The sequence below is a fragment of the Bos mutus genome, chromosome 17, assembly GCF_027580195.1.
Source record: "Bos mutus isolate GX-2022 chromosome 17, NWIPB_WYAK_1.1, whole genome shotgun sequence".
Lineage (NCBI taxonomy): Eukaryota > Metazoa > Chordata > Mammalia > Artiodactyla > Bovidae > Bos > Bos mutus.
The window spans coordinates 42,972,272-42,991,113 of NC_091633.1; the positions used below are offsets into that span (position 1 = coordinate 42,972,272).

General features: G+C 36.2%; 1 protein-coding gene across 7 annotated transcripts in view; it reads left to right on the forward strand.

Moving 5' to 3' along the window:
• The window catches only part of LARP1B (La ribonucleoprotein 1B), a 139,128-nt gene that overhangs the window by 105,477 nt on the left and 14,809 nt on the right, over positions 1 to 18,842 (forward strand). For 4 of the 7 annotated variants that reach the window (XM_070386509.1, XM_070386511.1, XM_070386513.1 and 1 more), the window contains exons 14-16: positions 830 to 936; positions 14,732 to 14,892; positions 15,234 to 15,378. In XM_070386509.1, the coding sequence (XP_070242610.1) occupies positions 830 to 936; positions 14,732 to 14,892; positions 15,234 to 15,378 (413 nt within the window). Of the gene's footprint in view, positions 1 to 829; positions 937 to 14,700; positions 14,893 to 15,233; positions 15,379 to 18,842 lie in introns of those variants that run through there. The other 3 variants (XM_070386512.1, XM_070386515.1, XR_011467465.1) reach the window with 2 other exon arrangements.

The window sequence follows — 18,842 nt, forward strand, 5'->3', positions numbered from 1 at the left end:
TTCTTTACAATCAGATCAGTTTAGTCGCTCAGTCATGTCTGACTCTTTGCCACCCCATGAATCGCAGCACGCCAGGCCTCCCTGTCCATCACCAACTCCCAGAGTTCACTCAGACTCACATCCATCGAGTCAGTGATGCCATCCAGCCATCTCATCCTCTGTCGTCCCCTTCTCCTCCTGCCCCCAATCCCTCCCAGCATCAGAGTCTTTTCCAATGAGTCAGCTCTTCGCATGAGGTGGCCAAAGTACTGGAGTTTCAGCTTTAGCATCATTCCTTCCAAAGAAACCCCAGGGCTGATCTCCTTCAGAATGGACTGGTTGGATGTCCTTGCAGTCCAAGGGACTCTCAATAGTCTTCTCCAACACCACAGTTCAAAAGCATCAATTCTTCAGCACTCAGCCTTCTTCACAGTCCAACTCTCACATCCATACATGACCACAGGAAAAACCATAGCCTCGACTAGATGGACCTTTGTTGGCAAAGTAATGCCTCTGCTTTTGAATATGCTATCTAGGTTGGTCATAACTTTCCTTCCAAGGAGTAAGCGTCTTTTAATTTCATGGATAGTGTTAATTAAAGATGATCAGAAGGTGTAATAAAGAATCATTTTAAGCTGTGTTTTCTTTAATCCTTGTATTGAAACCTTAGCCTTGCTAAGTTTTGTAACTTGTGTGTGAGATGTTTGAGTTTTGTGACTTCATATGATTTCATAATGTGTCATCCACAGTATGAAAATGCTTGAGTTGGTTTATAGTCAGAGGGTTTTAATTTACTTGTGAGGTTCACACTACTGAAAGTAATTGCAATGTTTGACTTCTTTTTCCTTAGAGTCCAAGAAAGAGAAAAACAAGACATAGTACAAATCCCCCTCTAGAGTGTCATGTTGGTTGGGTAATGGACTCCAGAGATCACGGGCCAAGAACATCCTCTGTCAGGTACTGTATCTGTCAAACATTGCTTTGTTCTTGATTTTAAGTTCACTGGAAACAGTTACTAATTAGAAATTGATACATTAGCAAATTATAGAACAATGAAAATAGTAAAAAGAAGCCAAAGAAGAGGAAATACGTTTTACAATAAGTATGTTAAGGAATAATTCAGTAGGATAGGTTTTTTTCCCCCTTTTGAAGTAATTTCCACAAATGTGTACTCTTAGATTAATAATATTTAGGTCTATTAAAGTTATTATCTTTGGAAAGATTCCGGATATTTTATGGCATAGTAGGTTCTTAGTGAGTTAATGTGCTAAACAATCTGCTCAAACTATGTAAAGGATATGGAAATAAAACACATTAATATTTTAGAGTTTTTCCTTTGGGGAAAAATAGATTAGCTGATTATTTTTCTTTTAGCTTTAATTTTACAAAAGATTATTATTTATCTCAAAAGAGATGACAGAGCTAACTTTTACTACGCCTGTTAAGTACATTATAAAAATATGGTTATGCTATGTCCTATACAGAGGTGAGTTACTATTGCTTTGTGTTTCTTGAAAACCTGTCTTGCGTTTGAATAGATATTTTCAGAATAATTATACTTTCTAATTGGAAAATGAGTTTTAGGAAAACAAGTCTCTTTTGACTGATTACTATAACGGAAGAATTAGTTTTATTCAAAGAAAAACTAGAGAGTTTATCATGATCTGAAAATCTCCAAGTATTTTTTTCCAGGGATATTCATGTGGTACTTTGCATTTTGTTCTCATTAGATATATTTTCCTTAAAAGATAAAATGTCTATATGCTCTTCTTGCACATCTGTTGTCTGCTGCTGGTGCTGCTGCTGCTAAGTCGCTTCAGTCGTGTCTGACTCTGTGCGACCCCATAGACGGCAGCCCACCAGGCTCCCCCTTCCCTGGGATTCTCCAGGCAAGAACACTGGAGTGGGTTGCCATTTCCTTCTCTAATGCATGAAAGTGAAAAGTGAAAGTGAAGTCACTCAGTCGTGTCCGACCCTCAGCGACCCCATGGACTGCAGCCTACCAGGCTCCTCCGTCCATGCGATTTTCCAGGCAAGAGTACTGGAGTCTACTTACAGTTATTTTGTATTCTAAGTCATTTTCAGAGTTTGTTTCTTTATTATTTTTTTTTGGAGGAGTATGTTTAGAGATCAGTAGATAATGATGAAAAATGTTGCACTGATACATAGCAGAGAAGACGATATATATAGTCCCTGCCTTTACAGACCTTAATTCAAAGATGGCAGACAAGTATGTAATTACTATAATGAGAGGTGAATTTTTTTAATTGACTTACCTTGTAGAGTTTTAGTTACAAGCAAAATTGAGTGGAAGGTACAGAGTTCCCTTATACCTTTTGCATCCCCTGCCTCCCTCACCACAACCTTCCCCACTATAAACATTCATATCTTTTTTAAAAATTTATGTATTTTTAATTGAAGGATTATTTAATTGCTTTAACATATCTTTGGACCATCTACATTAATGTAAGTATTGATTGTATTTAAATCTGTCATCTTATATTCTATTTGTCTCATCTATTCTTTGTTCTTTTTTCCTACTTTCTTTTGGATCAGCTTAGTTTTTGTAATGATTCTGTTTTATCTCTACTATTGGCTTGTATCTCGGTTTATAGTATACATTGTAACATATCCTTTTAATGATGTATCCTTTTAAATGATACATCATTACATGTATAGGATAAGAACCTTACTAAAGTTCCATCTCCTCCCATCCTTTGTTATTATTATTTTTTAGACAATTAGGTTTTAAAGCAATTAACAGGAAAAAGGAAGTTTTAAAAATATTCTCATTTTTACCATTTACAATGCTCTTCATTTCTTAAATATTTCTTGTGCAGATATTTTGGCAATGAATTCTGTTAGCTTTCATTTAACAAGAAATGTTTAATAAAAAATTAAATTGAATTTAAAAGTAAAGCTGAAAGAAATTGAATGTTTAATTCATTTAAAATAACTGATAAATATTCTATATTAACATAAATAAACATTTTTATGAAATATAGTTCTCAAAAAATTCCTGAATAGTATTTGTCTTAAAGTTTTACATATTTTTTAATGTTTTGTTTTATATGAGATAACTGGATACTCATATGTTTCTATATTGTCTTGTCATTTGTGGGGTTTTTTTGTTGTTGAAATAGAATAATAAAATCTGGGGAAGGGAGACATGTTTTAATAGCCTTTTCAGATAATTGAAATTTATTCTTCTTTGATATTATCCAAAGTAGGTATTCTTCTTTGATGTTATCCAAAGTTGAACAAGTGGTAGTTTTTTAGAAGTTAGTTGCAATGTGGAGTCTGAAACCATATGTCAATGACTTTCTTATACTCAGTGAAGTTTTCATACTCTGTTACATTAAAAGCCACTGGACTTCTTCCACTTTGAATGGCTCTTTTGTCATGCATGCTTTTGTAACATCATGAATCATTGGTCACCTGGTAAACTTGATTAACTTAGTTATGCAGACTTCTAAATGATGAAATATCTCAAAATACAATTTCAAAATAATCACATTTTAAAAAGTAACCCCTGAGAAGGAGAAGGAGGAAAAGAGGAGGGGGAAGAGGAAGAAAGAGAAAAAAGAGAAGAAAGAGAGAAGGAAACACCATGAATGTCCAACAATAGGGCACCAGTTACACATATTGCTTTCCACAGATACAAAAAAGAACTCTGCAACCATTAAAAAGTTATTTCTGGCTAGTTTACAGTGTTTTCTTAAGAGGACCCCTAGAGAAAATACAACCAACACAGAATGAATGAGTATATCACACGTGCCTGACACACAGCGTTAAAACACACAGCGTTAAATATGTGATGGAGAGAGGAAGGCCAGCTGGTGGGCAGGCACTGAGGAGTACACACAGTTCTGGATGTTTATTGAAATAAGGCCTCAAAACTGCAAGTGCAGAAGGAATATTTTCAAATCTCGTGATAGAGACCCCGTGAGGGCCGTAGCATCTATCAAAGGGGATGTTGAAACCCCCACCAGGTGGAAGAAGTTAACTGTGTGCTGCCCATAAGCGTAGATACCCCATACCCATTGGAACCAAAATTAACTCCTGATACCTCACCACCAACCAGTCAGCAGAATGAGAACTAGCTGATCATGTACCCCACAATCCCCCACCCTCACCTTTTTTTTGTTGTTATTGTTGAAGTATAGTCAGTTTACAGTATTGTGGCAATCTCTACTGTTCGGCAAAGTGACTCAGTTGCACATATATATGTGCTGCTGTGCTGTGCACAGTTGTCGTGTGCTACTCTTTGCGACCCTGTGGTCTGTAGCCTGTCAGGCTCCTCTGTCCCTGGAATTTCCCAGGCAAGAACACTGGAGTGGATTACCATTTCCTCCTCAAGGGGATCTTCCTGACCCAGGGATCGAGTCTACTGCATTATCAGGGAGATTCTTTACCATTGAGTCACCTGGGAAGCCTGTTATACATTCTTTTTTTTTTTTTTTCATATTTTCCCTTATGGTTTATCCCAAGCAGTTGGATATAGTTCCCTGTGCTATACAGTAGGACCTTGTTGTTTATCCATTTTAAGTGTAATAGGGTGCATATACCAACCCCAAACTCCCAGACCATCCCTCTTGCTCCCTCCTTCTACCTTGGTAACCACGTATCTGATCTTGGTCTGCCTCACCCTGTCTTTGAAAACCTTTCCCTGAAAGCCATAGGGGAGTTCAGGTCTTTGAAGCATTAACTTCCTGCATGCCTTGCTTGGTGCCTTAAACACACTAAGGAGAGTAATGTCAGGCAGATAACAGAGTGGGAAGGAATAGGTAGGTATCTGTCTAACCACTTAAACAACAATTATATTTTCAGAAATTGTCTGTATTGACAGTTTTGGAACTTTACAGTCTTTTTAAACACTTAAAGCTTCCAGAGGAAAGCATGTTGGGTAACTTGTCAATATTGGTTGATGTCAGCCTTTTGTGTAGTAGCAGCTGTCTATCTTCCACCACCCCCAGCCCTGTGACCGGCATTTGGGAAGATGGCAACCCCCACTCTGGTATGGCTTGCTGGATCCAAAATAGGCAATGAAGACCTTGTCCTTCAAATATTGGAGTTTGTATTTTGACTGCTAACTGCCTCTGATCAGCAAAGTACAGACAGAGTCTGGTGGCCATTGTTTCATCCATGAATGTCTTTTTTTGTTTTTGTTTTGACATTCAAAAGCAACCACTAAAGAGGGAAATTTAGAAAACTATCACCCATGCCCAAGAAAAGATGTAGGCTCAGAAAAAGATCTAAGAGACTTTAAGCTTTCACCTCAGACTTACCTCAGCACAGAATTACCCTACAAAAATTGAGAAAAAAAACAAAACAGCAAATGCTGGGCAAGAGGGAGAATTTGATTTCCAGAGTTACCACAGTATAAGATTCAAATTTTCATTGTTAACAAAATTATGTCCATTTGAAGGAATAAAATTAATTGATGAAAAATGTACCTAATGAAGCTCCCATTCCCATTTTTCTTAATCAGAGTCTTTAAAACTAAAGAGTTAAATAAAGGAAGATATAGACAAAGATAGCAAAGCAGTGTATGAAGAAAACAAGATTATCGAGAGAGAGAAATTATATAAAGGAACCAGAAAGGAATTCTGCAGCTGAAAATACAGTAACTAAAAAGAAAAATATACCAGGGGGTTCAAAAGTAGCTTTCATCAAACAGAAAGAAAAGAATAAGCAGACTTAAAGATAGAACAGTTTAAATTATCAAATCTGAGGAACAAAAAGAACGAAGAAAAGTCAAGCAGTATCTAAGGGATCTGTCAGATACATGAACTAGACCAGTACACACACTGTGGGAATCTCAGAAGGAAAAGAGAAAGGGGGCAAGAAGAATATTTGAAAGAATAGTGGCTCCCAACTTGATGGAATACATGAATCTACAGATCTGATAAGCTTAATGAACTTGAAGTAGGATAAACCAGAAGAGACTAACTTCAAGACACTTTATAATCACACTATTGAGAACCAAAGACAAAGAGAAAATCCTGAAAGCAGCACAAGAGAAGATACTCATCATATACAAGGGATCCTTAGTAAACGTATCAGCCAATTTCTCAGCAGAATCCTTGTAGGCCAAAAGCCAGTAAACTGATATATTCAAAGTGCAGGGGGGAAAAACCTGTCAACTAAGAATTCCTTATCTGGCAAAATTGCGCTTCAAATTTGAGAGACAGAGATAAAGTCTGAAGGGGAAAAAAAAGAAACAAAAGGTACATTGATTTAGAAAAAAGGAATAAAACTGTCTTTGCTCACAGATGACATTATTGTTTATATAGAAAGTCATAAATAATCAGGTTACGTGGTTAATATACAAATGTGAATCACTTCCCTATGTACCGGCAATGAACTGGTAGAATTTGAAATTAAGGGCAAAATACTATTTGCATTATCACCCTGCCCAAAATATGTACAAGATCTATATGAAGAAAAGTATAAAACTGATGAGAGGAATTAAAAAAAAAACTAAATAAATGGAGTTATATTCCATGTTCATGGATAGAAAGAGTACTGTTAAGATGTCAGTTCTTCCCAACTAGATCTACATATTCAAAACAATTCCAATAAAAAAAATCCCAGGAAGTTATTTTGTGGATTTTAACAAACTGATTCTTAAAGTTTTTGTGGAGAAGCAAAAGACCCAGAACAGCCAACATGATATTTAAAAAGAACAAAGTTAGAAAATTGATATTACCTGGCTTCAAGACTTACTGTAAAACTACAGTGATCAAAACAGTGTGATATTGGTGAAAAATTAGATAAATATATGAATGGAACAAACTAGAGAGCCCAGAAATAGATCCACATAAATAAAGTCAAATGGTCTTTGACAAAGGAGCAAAGGCAATACAGTGGAGCAAAGATAATCTTTTTAATTAATGGTGCTTAGCACAATTGGACATTCATATGTAAAAAAGTCTAAACATTGATCTTATATGCTTCTCAAAAACTAACTCAAAGTGGATCAGAGACCTCACATAACTATAGAACTCCTTGAAGATAACAGGAGAAAATCTACGATCCTGGGTTGGTTGTTGACTTTTTAGATATGATGCCAAAAGTGAAGTTTGTGAAGGAAGAAATCAAGAAGCTGGACTTAATAAAAGTGGAAAACTTTCGCTCTATGAGTGACACTGCCAAGAGAATGAAAAGACATGCCACAGAGTGGCAGAAAATATTTATAAACTACACATCTGAGAAAGGACTATTGTCCGTGATATACAATAAAACTCATCAATAAAGCTCTTAAAGAACTCTTAAAACTCAACAGTAAAACAAAACAAAAAAAAAATTAAAAAGCACCTGTTAGAAAATTGGCCAAAGACCTAACAGACACCTCACCAAATAAGATATACAAATGGCAAATAAGCACATGAAGATACTCCATCCACATCATATATTATCAGGGAATTGGAAAAGTGAGACAGCAATGAGATTGTACAACACACCTGTTAGAATGGCCAAATCCAGAACACTGACAACACTAATAAATGTTGGTGAGAATATGGATTAACAGGAACTCTCATTCACTGGCAATATTTTGGAATCTAAAATGGTACAGCCATTTGGAAGATAGTTTGGAAGTTTCTTACAAAACTAAACATACTCTTACATACCATCTAGGAGTCACCCTCCATGGTACTTACCCAAAGGAGCTGAAAACTTATGTCCACATGAAATCTGTGCATGGATATTTAAAGCAACTTTATTTATAATTGCCCAAATTTGGAAGCAGCCAGGATGTCCTTCGGTAAACTGTGATATATCCAGACAATGAAATAATATTTGGTAGTAAAAAAGAAATGAGCTATGAAACCATGAAAAGACATGGAAGAACCTTAAATGCATATTACTAAGTGAAAAGGCTACACACTGTAAAATTCCAACTATTTGACATTCTGGAAAAGGAAAACTATGGATAGAAAGACTGTTTTTTTTCTAGGGGTTGAGGGGAAGGAGAGATGAATAGTTGGAACTCGGGATTTTTAGGCTGTGTATGACACTGTAATGATAGCTACTTCTTGTTATAAAGTATAGAATGCACAGCACCAAGAGTAAAGGCTAATATAACTGTGAACTTGGGGTGATTATAATGTCAGTGTGGATTGGTCAGTTGTAACAAATGTTACTACTCTGGTGGTAGATGTGCTGGATGTTGATAGTGGAGGAAGCCATGGTCTGGGGAGCAGGGAGTATAGATGGTATAAGGGAAATCTCTATACCTTCCATTCAGTTTGCCATAATGCTAATGTTTCTTTAAAAGATAAAGTATTCATTAAAAAAAAAAAAAAAAAGCTGAAGGAGTTTGTTACCACTAGATTTGCCCAGTAAGAAATGCTAAAGGTAGTCCTCAGTTTGACATGGACACTTGACAGTAACGTGAACACATATGAAGAAAGAAGCAATTTTGGTAAGAGTTTTACTGTAATTTAACTTATAACTCCACTTTTTACTTTCTATGTCATTTTAAAAGACAAGTAACTTTTAAAAAATTACTGCTTTGTTATATACTATATAAAGATTTAATCAGTAACAGAAAGTAGGGAACAGATATGTATAAGAGTAGAGTTTTTGTTAATTATAATCCTCATGACTACCACAAAGAAAATATCTATAGATCATATATAAGAGGAAATGAGAAGAGAGTCAAAATATTTTATTCAGAAGGAAAAGAAGCAACACAAAAGTTAGTAAGAGGAAGTGAGGGACAGCAAATCTATAAGGCATATAGAAAACTAATAACAAAATGGCAGGTCCCTCCTTACCAGCAGTTACTTTAAATATGAATAGCCTTCATTTTCCAATTAGAAGACAGAGATTGGTAGAATGGTAAAAAACATGATCCAACTATATACATCTACAGAGACTCATATTAAATTCAAAGACACAAATAGATTGAAAGTGAAAGGATGGTAAAAGATGTACATTTGAGAGAGCTCGGATAGCTGTTTTAATATCAGACAAACTATAAGAAAAATACAAGAGATAAGGACATTATTTATTAATAGAAGGTTCAATATAGAAGACATAGCATTTATGTAACTAATAGCCCTTCAGGAGATATATGAAACAAAAACTGACAGAAATAAGAGGAGAAATAAACATTCTGTAAGCATAATTGGAGATTTCAATACTCTGCTTTCAATAATGCATAGATCAACCAACCCAATATAAAATGATAAACAAAATAGAGTACACGAACAACATTATAAGGCAATTAGACCTAACACATTTAAAAATTTTTCACCTAACAATAGCATGTGAATAGTGTGAAAGTCTCTCAGCCATGTCCGACTCTTTGCGACCCCATGGACTATACAGTCCATGGAACTCTCCAGGCCAGAATACTGGAGTGGGTAGCCTTTCCCTTCTCCAGGGGATCTTCCCAACCCAGGGATCGAACCCAAGCCTCTTGCATTGCAGGTGAATTCTTTACCAGCTAAGCCACAAGGGAAGCCCAAGTATACTGGAGTGGGTAGCCTATCCCTTCTCCAGCAGATCTTCCCGATCCAGGAATGGAACCAGGGTCTCCTGCATTGCAGGCGGATTCTTTACCAACTGATCTATCAGGGAAGGCCGTATCACCTAACAATGGAAGAATACAAGTTCTTAAGATCACGTGGGGCATTCACAATAGACTATATGTTTGACCAGAACAGAATTTCTAATAAATTTTAAAAGAGGTATCATACAAAGTATCTTCTCTGACAACAATGGGATGTTAGAAATCCCTAACAGAAGGAAAATGAAAATTCACAAATATGTAGAAATTAAATAGCATATTCTTAAGTACCCCGTGGCAACCCACTCCAGTACTCGTGCCTGGAAAATCCCATGGATAGAGGAGCCTGCAGTCCATGGGGTCGCTAAGAGTCGGACAAACTGAGCAACTTCACTTTCACTTTTCACTTTCCTGCATTGGAGAAGGAAATGGCAACCCACTCCGGTGTTCTTGCCTGGAGAATCCCAGGGACGGGGGAGCCTGATGGGCTGCTGTCTATGGGGTCACACAGAGTCGGACACGACTGAAGCGACTTAGCAGCAGCAAGTACCCCATGGGTCAAAGAAGAAATTACAGTGGAAATTAGAAAATACATTTGACCCTCCATATCTTGGATTTCTCATCCATGAAGGAAAAAAAAGAAGATGCAAGAAACTCAAATCAGAAATGAAAATGGAGGCATTATTACTGACATTACAGAGATAGAAGGGATTCTAAGAGAATACTATGAACAAATTGTTATATATCAAATTACATAACCTAGAATAAATTCTTGAAACACATAAATTACCTAAACTAATTTAATAAAAAATAAAAAATTCAACCCACCTATAAGAAATAAAGAGATTGAATCAGTAATCAAAAACCTCTAACAAAATTCTGAATCAAATGGTTTCACTAGTGAATTCTACCAAATATTTGAAGAAGAGTTAGCACTAACTCTCCTCAGACTCTTTCAAAAAACTGAAGAGAAGGGAATAGTTATTCTATTGAGGCCTGCATTACCCTAATACCAAAACCAGATAAAGGCATCACAAGAAAATAAAATTACATACCAGTATCCCTTATAAATAAATGCATATGTCCTCAAAAAATATTAGCAAATTAAATCTAACAGTGTATTAAGAGGATTATTCACCATGACAAATAGGATTTATCCCAGTAGTATGTGATTCAATATAGTGTAAGGAAACCAATATAATGCATCATATTAATAGAACCAAGGGGAAAAACTATGTAATCATTTCAACTGACATGGAAAAGTTATTTGATACAATCCACTGTCCTTTCATGATTAAAAAGTCTTAGAATGCTAAAATTAGAGGGAAAATTCCCCAACATGATAAAAGATATTTATGAGAAACCCATGGTGGGCCTTATACTCTGGTGAAAGGCTAAAAGCTGTCATCCTAAGATCAGGAATAAGACAGGGATACATGCTTTTATCATTGGTATTCACTGTTATGCTGGAATTCCTGTGTACAAAATAGACATAAATCAGTTGTCTTTCTATATGCAGCACTGAACAATTTGAAAAAGAAATTCAGAAAGCAATTCTATTTACATTAGCATCTTAAAAAGATAAATACTTAGGAATAAATCTAACCAAGGAAGCAAAAGACACACACTGAAAACTAAAAAATTTTAGTAGACCTAAATAAATGGAAAGACAGCCCATTTTCATGGATAGGAAGACTTAACATTGTTAAGACATTATTACAGTTCTAAGTGATCTATATATATTTGACACAGTCCCTGCAAAAATGGAAAAAGCTTATCCTCAATTTTTTATAAAATTGCAGGGAACCCTGAAAAGCCAAAATGACCTTTTAAAAAAATAAAATCGAAGGACCAACACTTGCCAACTTTGAAAGTTACTACAAGGATACAGTAATTAAAACAGTTTGGTCTTGGCTTAAGGACAGACATGTAGACTAATGGAACAGAAAAGAGTCTAGAAATAAACACTGTCGTATATGGTCAGTTTATTTTCTACAGTGGTGCTGTTCAATGAAAGAGAGGATCATCTTTTTAACAAATGGTGCTGGGAAACTGGATATCCAGTGTGTAAAAGGATGAGATCCATACTTTATACCAGATACAAAAAAATTAACTGAAATGGATTGAAGACATAAACCTAAGAGCTAAAACTATAAAACTCTTAGAAGAAAACATAGGGGAACATCTTTATGATGCTAGATTTGACAGTAGTTTCTTGAGCATGACACCAAAGCACAGGCAATAAAAGAGAAAAACAAATAAATTTTACTTCGTCACAATTATGCACTTTTGTATAAAAAAAGAATACTATCAACGTGGAAAGACAACCTACTGAATGTGCTATGCTTAGTCACTCCATCGTGTCCGACTCTTTGTAACCTCATGGACTGTATGTAGCCTGCCAAGCTCCTCTGTCCAAGGGGATTCTCCAGGCAAGAATACTGGAGTGGGTTGCCATGCCCTCCTCCAGGGGATCTTCCCCACCCAGGTATCGAACCCGGTCTCTGCATTACAGACAGATTCTTTACCATCTGAGCCACCAGGGAAACCCACCTAGTGAATAGGAGAAAACATTTGCAAATTATATATCTGAAAAGGGGGTTAATAGTCTGAGAAAATCTTCAACAACTTCAACACACACACACAAGTTGCTCAGTCATGTCTGACTCTTTGCGACCCCATGGATTATAGCCCACCAGGCTCCTTGGTCCTCCTGAGAAACCAACAGTTCTCGCACTATGATCTTGGACTTCAGGCCTCTAGGACTGTGAGAATAGAAATTTCTATTGTTTAAGCCACCCAGTCTGTGGTATCTTGTTATGGCAGTTGAGCTAATACAGATGTGTATAATCAAAAAAATTGAAAGTAAATGTTTGTGTGGATGTGGAGAAATGGAAAACAGTTTGGCATTTTCTCAAAATGGTAAAACAGAATTACCATATGACCTAGGTATTTTACTCCCAAATCTATATCTAAAAGATATGAAAAGTGTCAGTTGAACAGATATTTTTATGCCCATGTTTATAGAAGCAGTATTCATAATAGCCAGAGGGTAAAAACAATACCTAGTCCATCAACATATGACTAGATAACACAATAGGTATATACATACAATGGAATGTGGTTCAACCATAAAGAATAATGAAATTTTGATTTAAGCCTCGACATGAATGGTCCTTGAGAACAAACATGCTTAGTGATACAAGGCAGACTCAGAAGGATGAATTTAGTATGCTTCCACTTATATGAGGTACCTAGAATAGTCAAATTTCAAAGACAAAGTAGAATAGAATTTATTGGGGGCTACAGGGAGAGGGAAAGTATTATTCATTATTTAATGAATAGAGTTTTTGTTGGGGATTATAAAGAAGTTTTTGTTGGAGATAGTAGTGATATAACGTGAATATTTAATACTGATGAGCCACTACACTTAAGAATGATTAAAATTACAAATATCATATATATTTTACAACACACACAAAGTCTTAAAAAAAAAAAAGCCACTGATTTCATTAGGTAAGTGTTTAGATATGAGTGGAAACTACTAGGCTTATGGTAACAAATAAAAAGTTTCCAAAATCCTTATTTTTGCATGAAATTTTGATTTTTCCTCAACATTTTGTTGAGGAAATAAACAGATTCATGTTTTCATTTTCAAGGAAATGCCTGTGCCAAAACAAAGTCTGAATAACTAAGTTGTTGTTTAATCTTCTAATTAAAAATGGTATTCCATGAAAAATTCCTAGTCCAGGTCACAACTTTTTTTCAGGAGTGCTTTGACTTAGTACAACAATCATAGTACTGCTGTAACAAATATGCCATAGACTGAGGAGCTTAAATAGCAAGTGTTTATTTCTCACAGATCTGAGATTTAGGTGCCTACAGATCCTGTGTTTGGTGAGGGCCTGCTTCCTAGTTTGCTCATGACCATCTTGTTGTATCCTCACATAGCAGAGAGCTGAGAGAGCGGGAAGTACTCTTATATCTCCTCTCGTAAGGGCACTAATCCCACTCATGAAGGCTCTGCCATCATGACATATTTACTCCTAAAATCATCACATTGGGGGTTAGCAAGTCAACGAACAGTCCATAACAACAGCCTGATCATACTTTGATATGCTTCAAAAGTGCTTTTCTCCTCCTGATTGTTATAATAAACACATAGAATGAAATTTACCATCTTAACCATTTTTAAGAGTACGGTTCAGCAGTGTTAAGTATATTTGCATTGTTGTGAAACATCTCCAGAACATTCTCATTTTGCAAAACTAAAGCTTCTGTCCCATTTTGTCACACACAGTAAGATGTACTCAAGTGTTGATAGTTCATAAAGTTAATTTTGTTTGCTTCATCAAGGATCTCTTAAGATAAAACTGGCAAAAGAAAAAAATTCAAGTATTACATAGCAGTGAATAATACAACCAGTAGTAAGTAAGGTTTGGTGCCAATGCTTCAGTTTGCATCAGCAGTTTTATACACCGTTGCTTTAGTACCATCAGTATAAATGTGAACACAACGAAGAGGGCAAATAATGTCTAGAATTTTGAAAATAGTTTTGACCTTGCAGGCTTTCTGAAAGGTTCTTGGAAACCCCTCTAAGTATCTGCAGACCACATATTGAGAACCAGTGATGTAAATCAGTTTTAGGAAGATCACTTTGGTGACAGCATAGAGGAAGGAGGTTGGAAAAACCCAGACACCAGTTAGTTCAAGTGAAAGGAGGAAAGCCTCAATTTGAATAATAGAGTGAAGATGAAAAGGAAAAGATGGATATAGGTGAAATTTTCAGAGGTGAAATTGATTTACAGAGTTGTAGGTATGTCTTTAGGATAATGAAAATATTGTCTGTGTGCTGGATTTTATTCCTCATTTCTACTTTTTCAATTTATGTTATTAACCTAATTACTCATAAAAATTGAAAATTTCTCCAGTACCATAAGAAAAAAATAAATATAAACTAAATTAACAGATCTGGAAAAGAGGAGTAAGCTAGCTGGTCAGTTATCTGCTTCTACTTACTGTTTCAGTTTGAGGATTTATGACCGTGTCCTTTATCTACTTCTGAATTAACCCATGTGTTGAACATGAGTAGCTGTATATCATTAGTTTAGGAGAGTTTTAGGGGCTAATGCCTTCACTGTTCAGACTCTCAGTAACAAACAGTGCAAATTGTTTTAAACACTTGGTTCTCGATATTTCAGTTTGAAGGTTTTTTCCCCCCTCCTCAAACAGCAGTTCAAATGCTTCGCCTTCAGAAGGTGCACCACTAATAGGAAGTTACGGATGTACTCCTCATTCATTCCCCAAGTTCCAGCACCCTTCTCATGAACTTTTGAAGGAAAACGGCTTTACCCAACAAGTGTACCACAAGTATCGTAGAAGATGCCTAAGTGGTAAGATGCTTTCCTTTATATAGTCATCTTTATGATTAAAACATAATTGTAAAAAATTCAAGTTGTAACATTTAATATCAGGTTAAAATATTCTTTTGTTTTGTTTTAATTACCTTAAATATTTTTATATATTCTTTATTCATGTATTTTATAGTTTAGATACATTAGGGAATAAACTTTACTGTGTTCTCATTACTATTGACAAATGCTTAAACTTGAGCAATGAGTCAGAAAAATGATTCTTTGTTTAGAAGAAACCCAAATATGTTTTGGGGATTAATGTATTTCAGCTTTCTTTATTTTATGCTGTATAAAATGTCTGCCATTTTGACTTTTTTCAGAGAGAAAACGCTTGGGAATTGGCCAGTCCCAAGAAATGAATACCCTCTTTCGTTTCTGGTCCTTTTTCCTCAGAGATCACTTCAATAAAAAAATGTATGAGGAATTTAGACAACTTGCTTGGGAAGATGCAAAAGAAAATTACAGGTCAAATATTTTCTCCTATTTTTACACTTGGAGGGAGTTTTTATTTTTTAAAGTTAATTTATTTTTGTCTGAACTAGGTCTTCATTGCTATGCATGGGCTTTCTCTAGTTGCACCAAGTGCATGGGCTTCTCACTGCAATAGCTTCTCTCGTTTCGGTGCACAGGCTCTAGTTCAAATGGCTCAGTAGTTGTGGCTCACGGGCTTAGTTGCCCCGTGGCATGTGGGATCTTCCTGACCCAGGGATAGAATCCATGTCCCCTGCATTGGCCTGCAGATTCTTAACCATCAGGGAAGTCCCTGAAGTAGTCTGATTTTGGACTGTGAAAATACCATGTGATAGCTAAGGAAAAGATTGTATTAATTTTCTATTGCTGGATAGCAGAATACTCCAGAAATTAAAAGCTTAAAATAACAAACATTTATTAGGTAATAGTTTCTAAGGGTCAAGGCTCCAGGAACAACTTTACTGAGAATCTCTGGCTCAGTTCCCTTGTAGGATTGCAGTCAAGTTATTGGATGGGGCTGCAGTCTCTGAAGAGATTAGAGGATCTTCTTCAAGCTCATTCACTTAGATATTGGCAAGAGGCTTAAGTACCTCACCACCTAGGCCTCCCCATAGACATTTCACCATATGACTTCACTCAGAGTGAATGATCTAAAAAAGAGGAGAACTTCCAAGATGGAAGCTTCAATGTCTTACATAACCTACACCCGAAACTAACATCACTTCTGCCATATTATTGTGTTCACACAAACCAACCCTGGTATAATATAGGAGGGAGCTACACAGGTTTGTGTATATCAGGAGGTGGGACTGTCCAGAACTGTATTAGTGGCTGGTACAAAAGCCAAATGAAATTTGAAAGACATTTTTCTCTCTCTTGCCCCCGCCATTACAGATTTCCCTTGGATGTGCATATATACATCCCCAAACTGATACATGCTTAGAGCCAAACCAATTGTTAAGATTCCTTGAGACAAGAAGAAGTAAGGCCTTTCATGATACCTCCTGACTCACCTGTTCAATCTCGTTTTTTCCTACTACAGTTGACCCTTCGACAATACCAATTTGAACCTGAATGGGTCCACTTATATGCATGTTTTCTTCAGTTGTAAATACTATAGTACTCCATAATCCATGTGTGATTGGATCTGTGAAGTTCTCTTGTAAAGCTCAAATAAGAATCCATTGTTAATCAGTTTGTGATCTTTAAGAGAAATACAAGATGCTGCAAAAACTTTTTTCTGAAAAAAAAAAAAAAAATTTTTTTTTACACTTGCACTGACTTGTGTAAAAATAAAGCCTATTTAGTTTTCATCTAGAATCTTGATCAGGAATGATAGATAAATGGCATGTATACCTCATTACTGACATCTCTAATCAATCCCAGCATTATTTAATATTGTTCTTGAATTCAGATTTATAGTCTTTCTTCTCACACCTTTAATGGCTACTGCCAGTTAATCTGAGTTGGCACAAAAGGCAAAATTTGCCATTTCTTTAAAAAAGGTTTTTTTAAATTTTATATTGGGGTATAGTGATTTATATATATAGTGATTATATATATATAATATATATATATAATATATATATATATATATATAGTGATTTATAGTGCTGTGTTTCAGGTGTACAGCAGAGTGATTCATTTATACATATATCCATTTTTTCCAGATTCTTTGCCCAGATAGGTTGAGTAGTTTCCTGTACTATACAGTAGGTCCTTGCTAATTATCTGTTTTATATATGGTAGTGTGTATATGTTAATCCCAATCTCCTAATTTATCCCTACCCCTACCTTTCCCCTTTGATAACCATTAGTTTGTTTTCAAGATCTGTGAGTCTGTTTCTGTCTTATAAATAAGTTCATTTGTATCATCTTTTTAGATGCCATATATAATATTATATGATATTTGTCTTCCTCTGTCTGACTTCACTTAGTATGAGAATCTCTAGGTCCATCCATGTTGCTGCAAGTGGCATTATTTTATTATTTATTTATGGCTGAGTAGGTTCCATTGTATATATGTACACATCTTCTTTATCCATTCATCTATTGATGGACATTTAGGTTGCTTCCATATCTTGGCTATGGTAAATAGTGCTACTGTGAACATTGGGGTGCATGTATCTTTTCAGATTATAGTTTTCTCCAGATATATGCTCTGGAATGAGATTGCTCGGTCATATGGTAGTTCTATTTTTCACTTTTCTCTGTACTGTTCTTCATAGTGCCTGATCTAGATATTCTCATTCAAACTGTGGTATGCTACCCATTAATGGGTTGAAATCAATTTAATGGTTTTAACTTACTTAAAAAAATAGTAAATGCAGGGGACGTGGGTTCATCCTTGGTCAGGGAACTAAGATCCTCCATGTTGTGGGGCAACTAAGTCTGCATGCTGCAACTACTACAGATTCCACATGATGCAGTGAAGAACCCATGTGGCACAACTAAGACCTGACTCAGCCAAATAAATTGTAGGTCAGTTGTTCAGTCGTGTCGGACTCTTTGCAACCCCATGGACTGCAGCACACCAAACTTCCCTGTCCTTCACTATCTCCCAGAGTGTGCTCAAACTCATGTCCATTGAGTCGGTGATGCCATTCAGCCATCTCATTCTCTGTCGCCTCCTTCTCCTCCTTCTGTCAATCTTTCCCAGCATCAGGATCTTTTTTAATGAGTTGACTTGTTCGCATCAGGCGGCCAGAGTATTGGAGCTTCAACTTCAGCATCAGTCCTTGCCATGAATATTCAGGGTTGATTTCCTTTAAGATTGACGGGTTTGATCTCCTTTCTGTCCAAGGGACTCTCGAGTCTTCTCCAGCACCACAATTCCAAAGCATTGATTCTTCAGTACTCAACCTTCTTTATGGTCCAGCTCTCACATCCGTATATGACTACTGGAAAAACCATAGTTTTGGCTATACAGACTGTCAGCAGCAACCTGATGTCTCCACTTTTCAATATGCTGTCTAGGTTTGTCATAGTTTTCTTTCCAAAGAGCAAGCACCTTTTCATTTCATGGCTGTAGTCACTGTCCACAGTGATTGGAGCCCAAGAAAATAAATTCTATCACTGTTTTCACCTTTTCCCCATCTATATGCCATGAAATGATAGGACCAGATGTTATGATCTTAGTTTTATGAATGTTGACTTTTGAGAGGGTAACAGGCAGGAAGGCCAGGGGTCTCCAAACGGAGGAAATAGACAGCAAGTGTCAGACATATTTTCTCTCTCTCTTAAGCGGCAGGACGAAACAAACTACAAGTGTCCAGATTTTTTCACCTTTTCTATGCAAATTTAAATAGGGTGGCCACGTGCATCTCGAACCTCCTTGCAAGCACAGAGGCTCGGGCTATTGGCCCGCACACCACTACGCATGTGTATCAACTACAAGGGTGGGTGATGGAGTTGAGGCTTTCTATTAACACCACAGCCAAAGAGGAGGGTAATACTGT